This window comes from Ptychodera flava, chromosome 19 (genome assembly GCF_041260155.1).
Source record: "Ptychodera flava strain L36383 chromosome 19, AS_Pfla_20210202, whole genome shotgun sequence".
NCBI classification, from domain to species: Eukaryota; Metazoa; Hemichordata; class Enteropneusta; family Ptychoderidae; genus Ptychodera; species Ptychodera flava.
This window is the reverse complement of record NC_091946.1, coordinates 15,410,544-15,431,077: the sequence shown is the minus strand read 5'-3', so window position 1 is coordinate 15,431,077 and position 20,534 is coordinate 15,410,544. Positions and strand designations below refer to the sequence as shown.

The 20,534-nt window shown below is 37.9% G+C and overlaps 2 protein-coding genes across 3 annotated transcripts in view; both read right to left on the bottom strand.

Annotated features, from left to right (window-relative positions):
* Positions 1–4,646: 4,646 nt before the first annotated feature.
* On the bottom strand, positions 4,647–12,701 carry LOC139118675 (chromatin complexes subunit BAP18-like). Of its 2 annotated transcripts, XR_011548779.1 has the most exons (7): positions 12,613–12,701; positions 10,272–10,366; positions 8,771–8,872; positions 8,249–8,421; positions 7,010–7,123; positions 6,034–6,548; positions 4,647–5,944 (listed from the first exon to the last, which is right to left on the bottom strand). XR_011548779.1 is itself a non-coding variant. In XM_070682094.1 (6 exons), exons 1-6 carry the CDS (start codon positions 12,628–12,630, stop codon positions 6,499–6,501), a joined length of 552 nt encoding a protein of 183 aa, XP_070538195.1. In that variant the 5' UTR covers positions 12,631–12,698; the 3' UTR covers positions 4,647–6,498. The 2 variants fall into 2 exon arrangements, 1 of the variants encoding a protein (XP_070538195.1); XM_070682094.1 differs by having other exon boundaries at positions 4,647–6,548; positions 12,613–12,698.
* Positions 12,702–17,190: 4,489 nt separating this feature from the next.
* LOC139118674 (trafficking protein particle complex subunit 14-like) overlaps positions 17,191–20,534 on the bottom strand; it is a 32,688-nt gene continuing 29,344 nt past the window's right edge. Inside the window, exon 10 of the mRNA XM_070682093.1 lies at positions 17,191–19,906. Within this exon, the coding sequence (XP_070538194.1) occupies positions 19,744–19,906 (163 nt within the window). The 3' untranslated portion in view covers positions 17,191–19,743. The remainder of the gene's footprint in view (positions 19,907–20,534) is intronic.

Here is a 20,534-nt window from a genome sequence, read left to right as displayed (position 1 = left end):
TATATTGATTGCTTACAGCTCATAATATAACAACCGTGTATTAGATTACTCGTAGCAACGTCTTCATCGATTTCTTAAGACTAAAGCGTCAATAATCGATTTTCTTGAACTGGTAATTGCATGGGTGATGGATGTTTAAAGAGAAGATTTCCTTTCCATAAGCCAAGATGATCTGGCGTCATTATAAAGCTTGGTGTTGTGTTCGGATGGTTAATTTCATTCAAGAACTACCTTTCGGGAGTGTACACGTGCTATCTGTGCCATCATTACATGCACATGCTTTAAGGAGGTTTAGTTACACACGTAGGCCTAATTACGTTCGATGGGTGCATGTAGCATCTTTATCACGTGATAACCAGATGTCGCATACGTTTAGAACAGACGTTCGGGACGTAAAACGACGCTTCTTAGACGTAGTGATAATTACGTGCAATATTTTTTAGATATTCTTGATGATATTTGTGAATTTAGACAAGAAATATTGTAAAGCATCATTGTAAACTGACAAGCATCTATGATATCAGAATATTTCGCAGAGTTTGCACAGCACAAGAAGCACTTTCTATGATTTCCTGACATGAACGAAATATTGTAGTTTCATTCCACTTTTCATCTGACGCCGCCACAAAGATTTCTAAATAGCTGACGTTCGGGACGTCAACTTGAGGCGCTTAATGTTTCTTTAAACTAACGCGAATTTCGCATGTTTCTGAGAAAAAATGCAGCAAAATTATTGTGAACGCGCAACTGAACAAAAATGTGAGCATGGATACGCGTACATCATTGCGCGCCATCAGACGTACACGTAATTACGTGTAACTAAACCTCCAGCTGCAATAATTGTACTAGCCCTTGGTTGGTGGGGCTCGGGCTTCTGTCGTGCGGCTCGCGCCTTGCCCAACCTGGTTGGGGCAAGGCGAGCCGCACGACAAAATCCCAAGCCCCACCAACCAAGGGCTACAATTATTGCAGCTACTAAACCTCTTGAATTAGCGCAGAGAAAGAAACATAAAAATTGAAAGTGAAGTTCACCAGAATTATTTCACATTGAATTTAGAGGTTTTGCACTGCCATAGCTCACTGTGTGGTGGGTAGATTATATTTGGAAAAATAACGACTCTTGTTTTCCGAGGATTTTATACATGAAACTTGTACCGTCAAAGTTCAAATAGCGGCTATTAAATGCTAGTAAACACCTATTGCCTGGTCATGAGGGCTATAGCGCCCGTCTATTACCCCGAGGGGCCGTACGTTACCAGAAACACATCGCTGTTCCTCGAGGCCGTAGGCCGAGGGGTATAGCGATGTGTTTCTGGTAACGTACGGCCACGAGGGGTAATAAACGGGCGGTATAGCCCCAATAAAGACCAGGGAAAGTGTCTTATAGCACATCACACACCCATGTTGTATGTTATAGTTTTTAATGTGCTTTGATATTTTGCACCTCAGCAATCCATCATAAGTTTACTTCGCGATATTTCTACAGCGGTTCAAGTTACAGAAGTACATAGTACCACTTTCTACAAAAAAAAAAATATTCTAAGCATACCTAGCAAAATCCTTGGTTGCACTTAAATCTTTTTCGTCGATGAGCTGTTCAAGTTCCTACGCTGTTGGAATGCAAAAATCTTTCTGTTTTAGAGAGAGACTCTACGCTCATCCTGGGCGCTCATCACGTTCTAATCGCCCGCCATTGTTTGAAAGCCGCAGACGACACTATGGTCACGTGACCGGGCACGTTTCTAAATTTGGTCAAAACTATTTCCCTAGGAAAAAAGTTCTCAAAAAATACCCTTTGACGTCACTTTTTGGACTACATGTGTCTATTTTCTCGTTATGTGACGTATTCTGGTGAATCGCGACACGGAATGAGTATGTGGCGTGTTATAAAGAGGTTTAGTTACACTTAGATAACCAGACGTCGCATGGGCCTACATGTAGAACAGACATTCAGGACGTCAAACGACACTTCTAAACGATGTGATACGTGCAGTATTATTGATTTACGTGAATTTAGACAAGAAATCTTTTCACACTATCATTGTAAATTTGCAAGCATCTTTGATATCAGAATATTTCGTAGAGTTTGCACCAGCTCAAGAGGTACTTGCTATGATTTCCTGACATGAACGAAATGTTGCAGTCCTCACTAGCGATGTTTTACTAAAGACGAACGGGAACGAACGGTTGGTCGTATTTCCAAGCAAAGTATTGGTCAGCTTTCGTCGTATTTACATGTCTCGTCGCAAATTCTGTAACAGGATTGGATGGTACCTGATTAGCCTAATTAGTAATCGTCAGCTCTGTTCGTCGCCTTTCGTCTCATTATAATATTCGGTCGCCTCATTGTAATAGTCGGGCCATGCTTCGTGTTGCCGACAAGACAATGAACAAAACTTGCTACAAATGCAGCGCCGTTAGACGGGGAGAACGTGATGATCGTATTTTATCTCCGACCACTAACTAATGGCGATTTGTGGTTCAGCAAAGGGAAGTGATTGTGGTTTATCTATATGAAATTATATGAAGCCAAAGAAAACTGTTTTATGTATAATGCGACCAATCTTGTAATGTTTTATGGCTGCTATTAATTACAGAAAACTTGCAATATATAGACAATTCACGAGTAGGCCTATTTCTTTGAAAATGGGCAACAAAAATACGTTTAGAGTCGGCGATTTCTTCTGAGGTTGCAGTCACTGGTAACTTTTTATGACTAGACATGATTCAAACAAGTTCTCGTTTAATGTTGTGGTTTGTGTACATTTGTGAACTGCGGCTGATTGTGTAGGGTGAACGCGGTACAGGAAATTTCGCCCCAAATCCAGGAGACACCATCTGTCATGCATGAAGTCCGTTTCTGATTTGATGGCACGAATGAAGCTGCACTGTGGTGTCGATTCAAAGCAGTACCAAATATTATAATGAGACGAAGAATATCATGATGAGACGAAAGGCGACGAACAGAACTGACGATTACTAATTATTAATAATTAGGGTACTACCCGATCCCGTTACAGAATTTGCGACGAGACACGTAGGCCTAAATGCGATGAAAGCTGACCAATGGTATGCTTGGAAATACGACGAACCGTTCGTTCGCGTTCGTCTTTAGTGAAACATCGCTATTCCACTTTTCATCTGACGCCGCCACAAAGATTTTTCTAAACCACAACAATAATTGTATCAAAGAAAATCGGCCGATTTAATTAATGTTTCCTTTAACTGGCACGAATTTCGCATGTTTCTGAGAAAAAATGCAGCAAAATTATTGGGAACGCGCAACTAAGCAAAAAATTCACATGTGAGCACGGATAAAAAAACCACTGTCAATTTTAGATATAAAAGAGATGTGAAACATTTTTTCCGATAAACATTTTATCACTTAGGTAACTAGGCTGCCGCCTTCGAAATACAAAGCGTTGCAAAATCGTGTTTCGGCCTACAGTAATTTTATTTTATAGAATATTCTTCAGAAGCACTTGAACTGTTTGCACTCTACATTTCTCACGTGTGCGCCAACTTCGGTGATAATGTAGCTAGACTTTCGGGTTTTTTTATAAAACCTAACTTTAAAGTTTTATACAAAGTTAGCTCAAGCTAGACTCATTACATGTGATAGAATAGGAAAGGAGTTTTGCAGATTATTTCCGCTGCTCGGTTCAAAAATGGCCTTTGACGTTGAGAGCGGTATACGCGCACAACTAGTGCAGTCCCGCACTACAGATTTTTCTTTCTATGTCGATGTTGGAATAAAAATCACATTCGAAAAACACAAAAACCTCCTCTTTACTACTTTGTGTAAGGGCAACATGAGGACAAAGGTAAGCATCTAATATTCATGTATTAAACATTTGTTACATGGATATGAAATAGGTAAGTTACAAATTTGATCCACACTTTTAACCTTAATTTGCTAACAACTTGAAAAACCTTTATTTGCATGACTTCAATTTGCATAATTTATTATGGTCTCCCTCATTCACAACCAAATTCTCCCCCCCCCCCCGAAAAAATAAAATCTAAACTGAGGGGGACACATTCCACCCTTTTGAGGGAAACCTGGAGAAAACATGATAACCATCTCAATTTTCTTGGCTTTTTTATGGAGCTGGAAATCAATATAACTGTTCCGTCTGTTGAATAGCACTTGAAAATTTGCCACATGCCTTCTTTAAATTTCAAGGAAATTGGAGCAAAATCTTGAAAAAAGACAGAGCCAGTATCACAATGAAGTTTCTACGATGCCATACGATTGATAAGAAAACTAAGCCCATTTTTCATTGTTTCAAACATCATTTTCGTTTTCTCAAGTGACAACACTGGTTTCACTGCTCAACTCTTTCAGTTTGCTTCCTTACATGCACATTTATACACCCAGTGCTTGGCTTGTCTAGAAGCCTTATAATTGCCATATCCGACAATATTGTCAGAAAAGGAAGTAACGTTGATAAGTAGAATAACGAGTATTTCGACATCTTTGAGGGAAAGAACCATGAAACAAGTGTAGACAAATTGCCAAAAATCAATGTTGCCATCATTTGAAGTTGCTACGGGTTTAAAATTTGATGGTTTTCAAAAACAGCATAAACACAAGATTAGAAGTATAAATGAAATGTTAAGAAAAACACAAATGACCACGTGAATAACGTTTTTTGCCCTCGATAAGATTTATTCTCCAATAAGAAGACAGCTGTGACAAAAATACAGCAATAGAAAGAGTCATCTGAGACAGCACTAGAGTGTCTGCTTTCACTGACCATTTGGTGAATCAAGTATCAGAAAACAATATCACATAATTTTCAGTGCTATGTGTTTACAAAGACTGATAAATTCAATACAGAACTACGGTACTACAATATGAATAGTTTGTTTCCCGATAAATAGGACTTGAAGTGAACTGACAGGCTAAACGGTGCGCCATGAATACCGAGAACCATATGAAACAAATTCTGACCAATGTGATGATATGCTGCTGGAAGCTCATATTGCTTTGTGCTGAGACAAACATTAGATAAAACTTGGTTGACATGATATATATGTAATTTACGGCTGTGCAATCTACTAAAAGGATCGCGTTGGGTTTTTGAAAACGAGAAAGATGGAGGCAATGCCTCTGACCAAGCAACATGGTGGAAGAGCTACATTCAGTAGGCAGATAGAGACTGGTGTCATGCAAAGAAGAATACAATGTGCTAATATTTGAAATATGTACACTTACAAATTCAACATGAAGTAGTTCACATGAATTATACAACATTCTACAATAAGACAATCTCTATGAACATTTTAAAACATCAAAAAAAAAGAAAGGATAATAACAGTATCTGCATATGATAAATTTATTTTTGCTTGACCTGTTCACCCAAATTTCTTGCAAAGAGGTCCATAATCACCATTAAAAACAGTGGCTTTGTGAGGTTTTAGCAGTTGCAAAGAGTAACATGATGTACGTTCATTAAGATATCATCCTTGTCATTGTCAACATGATCAACAACATTTTCAATTGTTTGACCCTCGCATCCTCTGCTCTTGAGCAAAAAAGACCTATCCAATACACCTGCCATAAGAAAAGGACATATCAAGGTTGAACGTGCCCCTGGGACAGATATTCGGATGCTCAATTTTTTGCCATGCTTTTCTCGTCTGGTGGGGGTGGAGGGCTTCATTTTGAAGCAAGTGGACTAAAAAAAGATTTCACTCTTATTTTTCTGAAAATTAAAATTGAATTCTTTGCCATAGACTGAACACAGTGATGGCAGCTTTTTTGAATTTTCAATTGTCTGTAAATGTTAAATGATTTTTTCCTTTAAAAACAAAATTTGCATTGTGACCCAAATTTTTTATTGTTGATTTTGAAAGAAAATGGTTCAATGTTTCCTTAGGGATAATAATTTGGGCGAAGTTGACGCCTTCCACTTTTGAGGCACATACTACCTTAACCCTTTCACCCCCAGTTCCCTGTGTACAGGTCCAACTTTACCATAGAAAACAATGGATTTGGGACAAACCATGGTGGTGAAAGGGTTAAACCAAATTAGAGGTCACGAGAGGGTGTTAAATTCAGCAGGAAACAAACCTTCATACATTTACTCCCACAAAAAACTTCACTCTCTCATAACATAGAAATTTAGGGTTTATTCACTGGTTTTGCAAACAGTGGCAGTGAAGTATTGACCCTTCAAATACTCTAACATGGAATCATCCTATTGTTTTCAGTGGTGAAATGGAGCAGACTTACACAGACATAGGGGTGGGAGGTTTACATAACTGTCTGTCACCATGCCTGAACTATTGCTTCTCTGCTATTGAGCCTTTCAGAGGTAAAGAACACAATATACAAACAAGACTGGCATTAATACAAAGGAGCCTAATCATGAAAATATCTCTTTATTTTCCATGATTTTATGTGAAATTTAAAAGCTAAATGTTAAAAATATAAATAAGACAATATCTGGTTTACATTTTTTTTTCTTTTGTGAATTGGGAGAAAAAGCATCATCTTGAAAGTATGTCGGTTCCTGACATCATCAGATTGGAATCAAGATCTGGAAAGAAATAACAGGAAAATCAAAAGCTGAAAACAGTTCAGCAACAAAGAGGGATGGTCATTCATATTGCAGTGATTGTATTGAATGTGCATAATGTATATCATGTATGTATGTGAGTGTTCTTGATTATATCTTGTGACCTGTGAAGCATTTACTGTCAAAATTGTAATGACTTCACATGGTTATTGAACCACCTACTTCAATGCAGGGTACATGTATGTAGCTGAGTGGGTTTGGGTGTGTCAACTGCTTTGCAAGGCATGTAAGTCCTGGCAGTTACCATTTTGAATGCAAAGTAAACATCTTTGATATTTGCATCATTCACGAGCAAAGTCTTTCCTTTCAGACTTTTGACATTGTTCAGAATTAGAAACCTCACTTTTCTGTCTCTCTTTTCTGAAGTGTAATTGGTCACCAAACCAGTTTGTTTTATATGTTTGATCGGGACAAAATCTTACCTTGCTCTCCAAAGTCTAATTTTTTGACTGGTGATGGGTCTTCTAAACCTTCAACATCAACTAAGGTGTCTCCAGGATGTTCTGTGGAGTTTAACATGTTCAGTGTCACCTCAGCTGAAAGAGAGTAACAACATTATTAAAGGGTACACCACACCTGTGTTGCTGATAAAATGGTTAGTAAATAATGTATATTATTACCTTAATACATGGGTTAATGTACCTGAGAGGTGACAATTTGTCTGATGCTAGGAGGGCAAATTGTCTCCTGCAACGAGGGCACTTGAACCCATGTATTCAGGCAATAATGTTTTTATTACATGCCTCTTCACAGTTAACACTATATGACATTTAGTTACATGTATGGCATTCTCAAACAATTTTACCATTATCGACCAGCATCAAAAAGATTTTAACAACAGTCAAGATAGCAGTGCGCACATGGATATTTCACATCTAGTGTTAAGCTTTGACATTGATGTCGAAAATGTCAAAGGGCTTCACCGGACCGGGTAACTATGGAAACCGGTCCGTACATCGTTTATATGGCCCACTAACTCCTTGGAAGTTCCTGTTCAAATCAATCAACTAATTTGCACTCACATCGAGCATATAATAAATGAGCACAACACATGCAATAGAAGGGGCAATACATCATTAGACTTGATGTACTACTCCAGACTGTGTGAAATGACGCACTTTGCTGGACACTCTTTCAGATTGCATTCCTGATGCAAATCTTAGTATTCCAAAGAAACAGGTCAGTGTGCTCTCTGCTGATGATATTGTTCAATCCTTGTTCCTGGAAATTCATGTGCCTCAGCCATGTACAAGTATTGAAGTGAAATTTTGCTTGACACAAAGTAAACTTTCAGGGTAAGTTGCACATCAGTTTAGCCAGGTGGCCATGCTGACTCTAATTTTTTTAACTGGTACATCAAAACACAGAGTGTGATCTGAGGTACAAGACACATGGATTATGCCAAATGACAAATCACATGGGTCATTATTATGACACGATTTTCATACTTGTACGATACTAAGCAACACTCTTCAACACTTTTGTATAACGTTTCAAGCATCACATGTCCTGTCCTTTAGTGGGTTCTCTTTGGCTGTACTACAGAGAACCCCTTTGAAGCTTTGGCTTCTTCAGTTTTGCACTCAGACAACATCATCTTTATTACTGTCTACAAATATGAAATTCCTTGAGACTAGACTTCGCGGATCGTTTATTCTCACCTGATTGTTTTCGTTTTTTTAACGGTGGTTCTTCTGTGTCTGCAGCTTCTGTGGTTAACCTCTTGCCAGTGGACTGTGTTGTGGCTCCGCTTGCTGACGAACTCTTGGACGGTGATTTCTTCACCTTTGACTCTTCAAAAGCTTTATTTTTGAGGGCCACCTTGATCTGTGCTCTGTATAAGAACAACAGTGGCAGATTTATCTGGTACACAAGTGACTTTATTTACATTTAAAAATAACTTCTGCACTTGGCTGCATCCGAAGGGTACAAAACATGTACATGATCTGATCTTCACATCACACTTCTGTACATTTCAGTTCAAGTGTGTCAGTCAGTCCGACGTGGGATATAATCATTTAACAGAGAAACATTGCTATGAACACAACACTGAGTGAATGTTGTATCTACTTTCATAGAAGTAAGCTATATGAACATGCCATTGATAAGTACTCATTCAAGGAAATAATTGTTTCTACTACTGGATTAGAAGAAGAGAAAATATTAATCCTTTTCCCACTTACATTGTTCTTGTTTTGATGATTTCACTTATTTTGTTGAGATCTTCACCAAATCTCTTGATACTGTCTCTCAACATCTCAATTTCCTGATCTGTCCACTTTCCACTAAAAAAAACCAGATTTTACTATTAGTTATCATTTACCACTGTAATGTGCATTTACAAATTAAGGAATTTTTCTCTTCATTTGACTGTTTTTATCTTTGAGGATTATTAAAAACCTGTATGAGTCCACTGTATTCTGCAGTTTTTGTGTGTGTCCTTCTTTTTTTTTTATTATGTACTAGAAATGTCCGCAACATTTAGCAAATATACATCAAGCCCTGTAGTGCAGGGAAAGTTTATTATTGACACCCATGCAGTGTGCTTAAAATGTGAAATATTGGTGTTCAAATGGCATTAAAGAACAAATTCAGGTGAAATCTTTCTTGTTCTGAAAGCTTCAGACTAAACATGATTTGGTAAGTTGTATGAAAGAAGTTATATCTAGGACATAAAAATTGTGTTCCTGTCAAAAATCCTTTAGGAAATAGGGTAGGTCGTTCAGGAATTTTTTATTTTTATTTCAGTTTGTCCAATCAATAACAGCCAATACAGCATAATAATGCATGGTTTTTGAAAATGAGGAAAAACAGTTTCGGGTTGGAGGGTTTTAATTAGGGTTGATCAGGTTACTCAAAACGTATTTTTATTTTTGGCATAATGCGGTAGATATGATTGAAATAATGACCACTGGTAGGGTCTTTGTCTCTCTGAAATTGTGTTCAGTGAATTTGCATGGGTGCTTGATCAATCTGAGTGGTGAAAAACATTAGATACAGGTGTGAATTAAACCCAATGCTGCCAGGTCGGTGGACATTGCAGTGAGTTAAAGGATGCCAAGAAGCTGGCATTTACGGGCCATCATTCAGCAAAACGTCAGTGATTATTTACGTCTACAGTAGGCCAAGTTTTTAAAGGGCCAGTAGCTGTCATTTTTGATCAATTTTTTCACAATATTTGGTTTTTTTTGTCACTTGTCAGCAACATGTCCTTCTTCTACCCCCCAAAGCATGCTGAGATAGACAGTATTCAACTTGTCAACGAAGCTTGTAAAATGCATGCATACACTGCATTGTTGTTGATGAGTGAATTCTGGTCTGGACTAAATTCAAATTAAAACAAGAACAATGAATTTATGATTTTACATTGTATACAATGCTGTGTTGACGAACTAAATAGTGGGTGTTTCACTATGCTTTTAGGAACAGAATACCAGTTTGCAATTGACATAGAAAGCAAAAATAGTGCAAAAGTCGTCACATGTTACAGAATCTTGCCCTTTAATACACACCATGTTATGGTGGACAAAAGCTTTGGTAATTAACTCTATTGTCTCTGTGCTAAGTATATAAAACATGCCAAGTCAGTGAATATAAGTAATGGCTTTTTTGTGCTTTTCGCTGAATAAAATTTAGGTTGGATGATGGGCCCTGCAGGAAGAGGGTTAAGCTGAACTTGTTTACCTTGATGGTGACTGATCTGCTGCAGGATGGAGCTGCATTGTCAGTTCTCCCAGTTTACTGAATGCAGATCCTGCCGCTGAAAATATCTCTCCAACCTGAGAATAAGAACAGGTGACTGTGCTATGCAAATCAAATTCAGTTGTCGCAATCAACATGAAATAAAACACAGACAGTGTTTCAAAACATTTAAACACCTATATGTACATCCATGTCTATGATTCAGTCTGGACTCTCTTGCATTCTCTCTCATTTGCATGCAATGCTCCCAGTTGCCTAGGCTAAAATACTGGCACTCCTGATGAGACCATAAAGAAGGCAAATTTGTTTCAACCAATTTAAAGTCTAATGTAGACTTGCTCCAAGTCTTTGGGCATATGAATATCAAAACAGAATACATTGAAGGAATGAACTGCAGCAGACTGTCAGGCTAGGTGAAGGCTGGTGCCTAGATCATGGGGTGAATGCCTTGGCCGGACAGAAACTGCTCTGACGAGGCAAGCCAAGTCACTGGGCTTGGGGCAGTCTAAGTCTATAATGGGAACAGTTACACAAAGACTTGCAAGGTGTGAATGATGAACAAATGTATGATCAGGCCTGCATGGTACAGTATATGATGTACAACGGATACCTCCATGCTGATATTGAAAGTGTAAGTTGTAGCCAAACTTCATATTTGTCTACATCTACTGTAGCTAATAATTTACCAGCAAGTTGGTTGTTTGATGATCTGTGATGAGGATGGAGGGCATCATCCATGATAGCTGCAGTACATGTATAGTACTTCAGCGCGAGGTTTTGCCAGGGGTTACTGGTTGTGGGTTGGACAAAACCTCGATGCAGCTTGAGATACTGTAGTACAGAAGGCTGAGACTGCGTCCATGATGTATACACAATACAGCAGTCCTACTGATTTCTGCCCATGACTGCCCGTAGTTGCCCGTAGCTGCCTGAGGACTACCCGAGTAAAAAGTAGACCAAATTACGCCAAGTTTAACGCTAAGCCAATAGGTTCAACTTATGTCCAGTTAACCAAAAATATCATTGATTTGGCATTCACTTGATGTTTTCTCAACCGGTTTTGGACGCTGGATTATCAAAGACGTCCCAAGCTTTGATTTTGAGATCATACCATTCAGTGCAAGGGGTGTTAGGCTGTCAAGCTGCACGCGCGCGGCTAGGATATCGTACACCTCTTGCACTGAATGGTATGATCTCACTATCAAGCTGGCGACGTCCATACAAGTCCGGCGTCTTCTGAGTTCCAAAACCGCCGGAGAAATCATCAGGTTAACGTCAAATCAATGATATTTTTGGTTGGCCGGGTGAAATTTGGCTTAATTTTTCCTCAGGCAGCTACAGGCAGTAGTAGTAGTACGGTGCACAACTTTGCACCTAACAACATATCCCGTAAATTTTCGCGATGACCCCGATACGGTAGTCTACCTCCATGGGTAGATATATAGCGGGGCGTTTCACGGTGTGCTTGCAGTGTATGATGTGGTACACTGTAAGTACCTGAGGTAGAAGAACTCATCGGAGCTACACACTCATCGGAGCTACACACTGCGTACGTGTAATATCGCAGTCTGACGGGGTCCTACTAATTACTGCCCGTGACTGCCCGTAGCTGCCCGAGAACTGCCCGAGGACTGCCCGAGGAGCAAGTAGGCCAAATTTCACCCATTTTAACACTAGGCCTATAGGTTCAGTTTATATCATGCCAAGCCAACCAAAAATATCATTGATTTGGCGTTTTCTGTAGCGGTTTTAGAACCCGAAAGACGCCGGGTTTTCAACGAGAAAAACGTCTCCAACTTGATTGAGAGATCATACCATTCAGTGCAAGGGGTGGTAGGCTGTCAGGCTGTACGCGCTCGGCGAGGTTATTGTGCCACCTCTCGGAGTGAATGGTATGATCTCACTATCAAGCTGGCGACGTCCTAAAGACCGACGTCTTCCGTGTTCCTAAACTGCCGTAGAAAACATCAGGTTAACGCCAAATCAATGATATTTTTGGTTGGCTGGGCATGATATAAACTGAACCTATTAGCCTAGTGTTAAAATGGGCGAAATTTGGCCCACTTTTTCCTCGGGCAGTGCTCGGGCAGTTCTCGGGCAGTCCTCAGGCAGCTACGGGCAGTCACGGGCAGTAATTAGTAGGACCGGTCTGGAGGGTGTCTGACGGTGACAGAGCGAAGTCTCCACACAACTTTGCACCTAACAACATATCTCGTAAATTTTCGCGGCTCGAGGATGCATACCAGGTAAATTACCTCACATATCATATGTGAAGCTTTTTATGTCATCTTTAAAAATGCATGCATGTTAAAATTTCACTTACCTTGGCCGCTGAGCTCATGATTGCCTATGTGGTGTGCTAACCAAAACAAAGCGGCCGCGTAAAAAATGGCTACCGGAAATTATTATGGCAAGGCATGATGGGAAAGATTACATGCAGCTAAGGGCAACGACCTTTTTCAGTATTTCGGTCAAAGAACTTTTATTCTCAAATTTGCTTGCTCGCAGGTTTTAAGGTTCTAGTGCCGGGAAACCTTCACTAATTTGAAAAGTTAGATTATTGTAAAATGTTTAAAATTGCTAGGACAGGTAAATTTCTCACAAGAACCCTATAGACACCTGGCTGGTCGCGGTAGGCCACAGGTGCCTGGAGTTGCCAGTGTATACTACAGAGAGAGAGCGAGAGAGAGAGAGAGAGAGAGAGAGAGAGAGAGAGAGAGAGAGAGAGGGAGGGAGGGGGGGGAGGCACTGGCAACTCCAGGGTTATGCTCTAGCTTGAGGGTCTTTGATTTTTTCCAGTTCATCGAGAGGCACAAATATACTTGCGTTCATTTCAGTCACTTTTAATTTCATTTTACTTTGTTTTTCCCAATTTATTTTATCCAAATTAGTATTAGGCTACATGATGCTATTTGATACAATCAGTAGCTCTAAAAATATTGACCAGGATATTATTTCAACTGTGTTTGATTTTCCATTAAAAGTGATATATTTTTTTGATTTTTCATGAGCAGATCAAGGTTTATCTAGAATCTTCTCAATGTTTCCAACATCACAAAACTCCGCCATATCTTCAACAGTGTACTTGTTCTACAATATGAATGACAATTCACATGTATTGCATAAGATTACCCAGTGACCATAATCCCATTGAGTATAACTGAATTTCTGATTTCCAAGACACCATATGTCCTAGCCAAAGTACCACCACAAAATTGGCACTACTCTGCCATGACGACATTTGTTTAAAGAGCGCCCTCTATAAAGAGAACTTGAAATAAGAAGCATGTGTGTTCACAGAAAAAACACAATGAGGAGCCATTCATATTTAAAGACTCTCTTTACTGTTGATATTACACATGTACAATACGAACATGACTTTTAACATCATAAAGGTGGGCTTAATAAACCATATTTCTAGCAGCAAGCAGGACACACCATACAATGGTTGAATGGTCTAAACAGTTCATACACTGTGGATTAAACGTGCATCATGTGTGCAATGTTCATGTCTTCAATTGCATATGGTCTTTAATAAATATAAGATAAAAACCTACAACATTAAAATCTGAATTCCTGCTGGAAATAATGCAATCATGTAACAATACTTTTGCAAACATTCTGGAAGACCCAGCTTAAAATATGAATTGATTTTCACATTTTGAACTTTGAAGCATACAGCAGATTTGTTTCAATCTCATGAACAGATCAGAAACTCTGAATCTCATAAAAAACTGTTGAAATCAAAACTCAAAGTGCAACTCCTTGTGCATCAATGCAGTCACTGATACGATGGCAGTGCTTCTTCACCTGTATGATTTTCATGTTGGAATAACCCTATTGTCTTGCATGGCAGGATTGGACATGTACAGAAGAGAATTGGTGAATGCACAGGTTACAGTAAGTCTGGGTCAGTGATTGTCACTTTCTTGTTTGAAACAAGTTTCCAATCTCCACACAGAGATTGGACTTTCTCCAGGCCAGGGACTAAAAATTACAGCAATAATTTCAGTATTGGTGTTTTCAGCATCCATGACTAAATGTGAGAATTAAAGCCCCAATAGCTGCAAATGTTTAATAAACCGATCTCAAGATATCCTTAGTTTTCCAAGAGGTTTCTTTGAATAAGACCAATTAGAGACTGAAAACGTGTATAACGCTGCCATGAGTGTCGTGAGTGGCATGTAAATTGAAATAGATTTTAACGTCATTTTAGATTTCCCGCCATTTTAAAAAACTAGTCATATGACAGAGAAAATAAAGATTACAACAACAAAGTGTTAGCCACCGTGTGTTGCATTCAAGTAAATAGCATCATACTTGTTTCTGTTGTGATCACGATGTATATGTGCAGGAAAACACTGTCTTTTTGTACTTTTCCGTGGATGTGCCATTTTATGGTTGTGGCACTCGTTTATTATTAAACCTGTTAAAACATGTAGACATGGTCCAAATCAGCAAGCAGTGATACTTCAATACACGTCCTTCAGCAAGTACATTTAAACAAAGCATCTTTGGTTTGAAAATGAAATCACGAAAATAATGCATTAAATTAGCAGCTATTGGGGCTTTAAAGTGAAAAGATTATCAGGTAAGCGTTGTACATTTTCTGTGACAAAAATGATAATTTGATCCACAAAACACATATGGCATATACAGCATTAGATAGCTGTAAATCTTTTGACCTGTGCATATGTTACCATCACTAGATTTGATCTTTTTAATCCAAGATAAAAAGTGGTTAGCTTTACTGAATATTTTATCTGCTAGTATACAGGTACTGCATGCACAAAACTGACTTCAAATTTTACGTGAAGACAGCAAATTATACTTGAAATTGCACTTAACATTGCAGAGAGGTAAAATTTCAACCTGTCATGGGTACAAAAAACTTAATACAATGTAACTTGGATAAATCATCAACTCTGAAAGCGGTCTACTGCAGATACCCCCGGCAGACTATTAAATAATTAAATTTGCGGTCATCACACATATATTGACATATACACCTTGCGACTGACATACAGTGCGTGAACAAATTCATAATACTGTTCTACTGATGACAAGTATACCGCATTGATTATTATCCATTCAGAAACTGCTCTCACTCTCAGGAAATTTCAAATACAGTTCAAATGCACGAAGCCCATAATATTATAGACAAAATATACTGCTAAAATTACAAAATTTAATGCATAAATTTACACCATTTGACGGGATATGCGACAATATCTGACTCAAACTTTTGATTACAAACGATATGTAAGTCGGTCCACAGAGAATCATATAATTTGCAAAGGAGGGCAGATATCATATCAGATAACATATCTGAAAAGAATGAACTGGAAACTTAACAATCTTACATACGAATTTGGTTAATGCACAAAACCCTGTACATGTGCCATCTGCTGAAATAATTAAACCAAACAGAATTTAATACTGGCAGCTATGGTTTTGGTACTGGATATGAGAAAAAATGTTTACAATATACTAATAACATGTAATAAACACATCTGGGAAATGTAAATATATACATGATATGGAAGAAATGAACTGAAATGAACATATACATATATATTTCTTATACTAATGCAGAGACCATGAAATTCAGCCCTAGAAGACTAGTAGAACAGCCTCTTTATTTTGTCTACACTTGGCATCAAATTAGCCATCAAAGTGCTACCAGAAGTTGAGGGTATAGCTGTACTATTACAATATACTGTTTTGAAGAATAAGTCAATATTAGAAATATTAGCAGATTCATAAGTAAGTGTGTGTTTGTATGTGTATGAGTATACATGCCTGGATGTATATGGACAGATTGACTTCTCTGTGCACAAACTCAGTACACTGTACTTTTGCTATGAATTGAACGAATTTGCTTTTGAGAAACAATTTAGTCATCGATAGCTATCAATGAGAGAAGTATTACACTGAGACTGTAACACAGACCAAAACTGAAAAGCCTGTGTGATAAATAACAGCCTACCTATCTCCTTTCATTATCCCTGACAATCTCTACCAGAGATTTTTAGACTAAGATGTGAAAGCTGTTTAAATTTGGATTGTTTTCATCATCTGTATTTCAGACACACTTGCATAGTCAGCTGCCTTGCAAACGTTTTCTTGACATTCTTTTTTTTTATTACACTTTTCTTCCTGTCATTGAGGCTTGGTGGTCAGTAAGAACATTGACAAGACGGAAGGATGGGGGTATGGTTGTATTTGTTTCCCATTCATGCTACCATTGGGGTTAGATAGTATTTGTTCACCATTTATGCCACCATAGGGGGTATGGTTGTATTTGTTACCCATTAATGCCATCATAGGGGGTATGGTTGTATTTGTTACCCATTAATTCCATCATAGGGGGTATGGTTGTATTTGTTCCCCATTAATGCCACCATAGGGGGTATGGTTGTACTTATTACCCATTAATACCACCATAGGGAGTATGGATGTATTTGTTACCCGTTAAAAGCACCCTCCGACAAAAACTTATTCACCCTCTAATAAAATTTTATTTCCTCTGCATGGAGGATGTGGCCCAGTATTTTGCAAATGTAACACAACCCATGTACTGAATAGAAAGTGAACATGGACAGACCTGGATTGTCTGAGAAGCATACTTTGACATCAACTATGACATTGCACTTTGACTCACTGATCTTGTAAGTACTTTGGTGTATGTCTGCTGCAAATTTACAAAATAAAATTCTGAAAATTTGAATTGAATTCAAAAGATTAAGACTTGATAACTCTGAGACAAATGCTGGAATGAACAGTCAGGGCTGGAAAGAACTGCATTTTAATGATAGAAACTATTCAGAGTGGGTGAAGTGTCGCCCTCTGGAGTTGGTTGATGGTTCAATACAAAAAAAAAATAATTTCAAGGCCTGGTAGTGTAATAGGCAAGATTTAATCATTGTTTCATAAATTTAAATATTTTTTTACTATGAAAAAAGCCATTGCACATGAATGTCTATTTTGGAAATTAAGTTTACATACTGAAAACTTTTACCGAAACAGAATGAACAAACACAAACACAACTACCATCAGCATCATCATCATTCACCTGCTGTGAAATATTTCATGCTATCCCTTAGCCATCTATGACGGGATATACTTCTTTCAAATCCCAAAAATGCAAAATATCTACAGGCTAGCTCCTGACAGAACATATGAAACGCTGATATGTATAAAAGATTAGCCACTGTTCATTATGAAAGTTACACATTCTTAAAATTTCCATATTGAAAGTTTATTTCAAATTTAAAATGAGATCTGAAAGCTGGGAAATCTATGTAGGTGGGTAGTTGGCGCATCAACTCATCAGAGCAGAATGATTTAACTGTTTCAATGATCTTACACACCATGGACGTCTAAAGCATGCAAATGAGAAAGAAAATTGATTAAGTTTGACCTAAAACCCCATCTGCTCAATGCAAATTGCAAAGTTTGGAAATCTGATGACGAAATTATGATGTGATCTTCCTCAACACAAATAGTTTCTGAAATTGGAAGTTGAAACTGTCGATAACGCTTTGCAAACAAAACTCTGAACAGTGATTGAGTATAACGCACGTACAAGTTTTTCATGGCATAAACATGGCATAAAATTATTGCAAATGACATATGCGGAAATTATTGAAAAACTGGGCAAAACCCCTCCATGTCATACATGGAGTGATTTTCTTTGTCAAGCACGCTTTAATAATCTATAGCCCCTTAAACTCAATGTAAGAGGCATTCCTCAGCAAAAAGTCAGAACTCAAAAACGTAATGAAACATTTTCTTAAGTATAGAGATACTCTTGCATGTACCGGTATATGGGTAGTCCATATCAATTATATGTGTTGTAATACTCACAAATATGGTCAATGGTTTTCAATACAAGGCAGTGATTCTTTGGAGGAATGCTAAAATCAAGCCACTTTTTCCATCAATGTGAAAAGAAGGAATTATCTGCCAATTTGCCGTAATGGAGAACCTCAGATGACAGTGGTAGTATGTACCCTTTCCCACTATATGCTTTTCACCTTTGTTACAACCCTGAGTGCCACCCTATCATTTCTATGAAAATGCACTGACGGTATGAACAACCTATAAAATCATTCTACAGGTAGATTTCTGACTTCCAAGGCTTACTTGGACAAGCTTCAAATGTTACAGTAGCAATTTCTAGACCAATCAGCTAACACATCACTGACAAGAGTTTGGTATTTGGCAAGAGTATGAAATACCTGTGGACTCATCCACTGATTAAAGATCTTCACCCTATCAACTCAAGATTTGTACCAACAACATTCTATTCACAATCTTGAATTTGAATTATTTTAACTTTCAATAAGCAAACCTGAAATATTTGCTGCTGCTACTAAGTTCCCTGTCCAAGAATACTAAAATATCAAAAGAAATTGTATTGGTATCTCTACATATATGTACTGTTAAAATAACTTTAAGTTAGTATAATACTGATGAACAGCTAAGTGACTATCGACAAATGTGTACCACTTATATTTCCACTCAAAAGAGTAGAAGTTGCTGTTTTTGAAACTTGAAATCATGTTCAATGACTGAATGCAATGCATGACTGTATGCCATGAAGATCAAGGTGCAGCAATGATGAACTCGGAAGGATACAGAGAATTCCTCATGTAAATGCCGGAAATCACATTGAGATTTCAGAATCCATCCTGATGCATAGATAAAACTGAGCGCTGGGATGCTTGTAGATGGCATGCAGCATGAAATACAGGATAATCATTCAATATGAAAGCAAGGTGGCTGCATTAACAGACTACTGTTTTTGCCGTAAAAGATGCAAAGACTTCAAATAGTGGTGACCACAATGTGAAAAGTCTATGAGAACGAAAAATATAATATGTACTTATGGTGACAATACCCTAGGAATGTACATGTACAAGCCCGTAAATTTAATTCCTGACACAATATTTATGGGTCCATTTTACCTATATACAAAAGAAGACCCTGCCAAGAATTCTCATGAAATACTGTTCACATATAGACATACACACATAGAGTAATAAACAGTTTTAAAATGTTACCAATCAGTAAGTTTGTTTACGATTTTGTAAAACTGTCAAATTTGGCTAACAGAACATTAGAGCCACTAGAATTGGATATAAAACTTGAACATGTAATGTTTTTATACATTTTTCTCTGACGGCCTCACAACTCTTTCACAAAACCTTTACTGGAATCTGTGTTCATCAGTCAAGTTGTTGATCAGACGTTGCATATACTGAGCATGTGAAAAATGTGCTGAAGTACATGTAATACAATTAACATTGGAATTGTGTCTTAGTATGTCATATACGGTACACTGTATGGTATGCATGTATGTACAGAATATGTCTGTCCATTCCAGCAATACATATAACAATAAGACTACCGGTATAAAGGTACGATCAACAAATCAGCAATATCTCTCTACGCCATGGCATAAATTTGACACCGTCGTTTGACTATCTTGTCCAGTGACAGTTTACTGTGGCTTGGTGAGGAGGTAGTTATGCGCTTATTTGGTGAGCTGCTCGGTGATGGAGATGGTGTGTCCCCCCTTGATGGTAAACTGTAAGTACTGCCTAGTGACCTGTGATAGCAAACAGGAAAGAAGTGGCACTGATTTCAAATGATAATATCATTTTGGAATCCCTCTTCCGCACTTCCAAAAGTTATGATGTTTTACTTGATTCTCAGATACTCAGTGTGCTATGAGTGTAAGCTATGGGGATCGACTTGTTCTACCAACACTAATAATTATTACATAAAATAAATGGATTATTTTCATTTGAAACAAATACTTATCGGTCATTTCCCTTCACAGCACCTTTGTTGTGCACATAAATTGCACTGATTGTCATCTTACATCTGTAACTATAAATACATGACATGGCATCATATAAATAACATTTGCCGCTGCTGATAGAATGTGGACACATTTTGGTTTTTGTGCTACTGTAATATCACTGCAGTGTGTGATTGGTCCTTTGAGGTATGATTGTTATAGTTTCGATCAGAACGTCAGTAAAACAAACTACCAATTCCTCCAGTCCTGTTAATGTAATTTTGAAAACCTTGTCACAAACTTTTTGGCAAATATGTATTTTTGCATAATATTCAGTGATGATGGCATTGTGAGAAAACTTGGTACCAACTATTAGACTACTGGTGCATGAATGCCAATATTATAAAACTCCAAGGATAGCAAGGAAGACAAC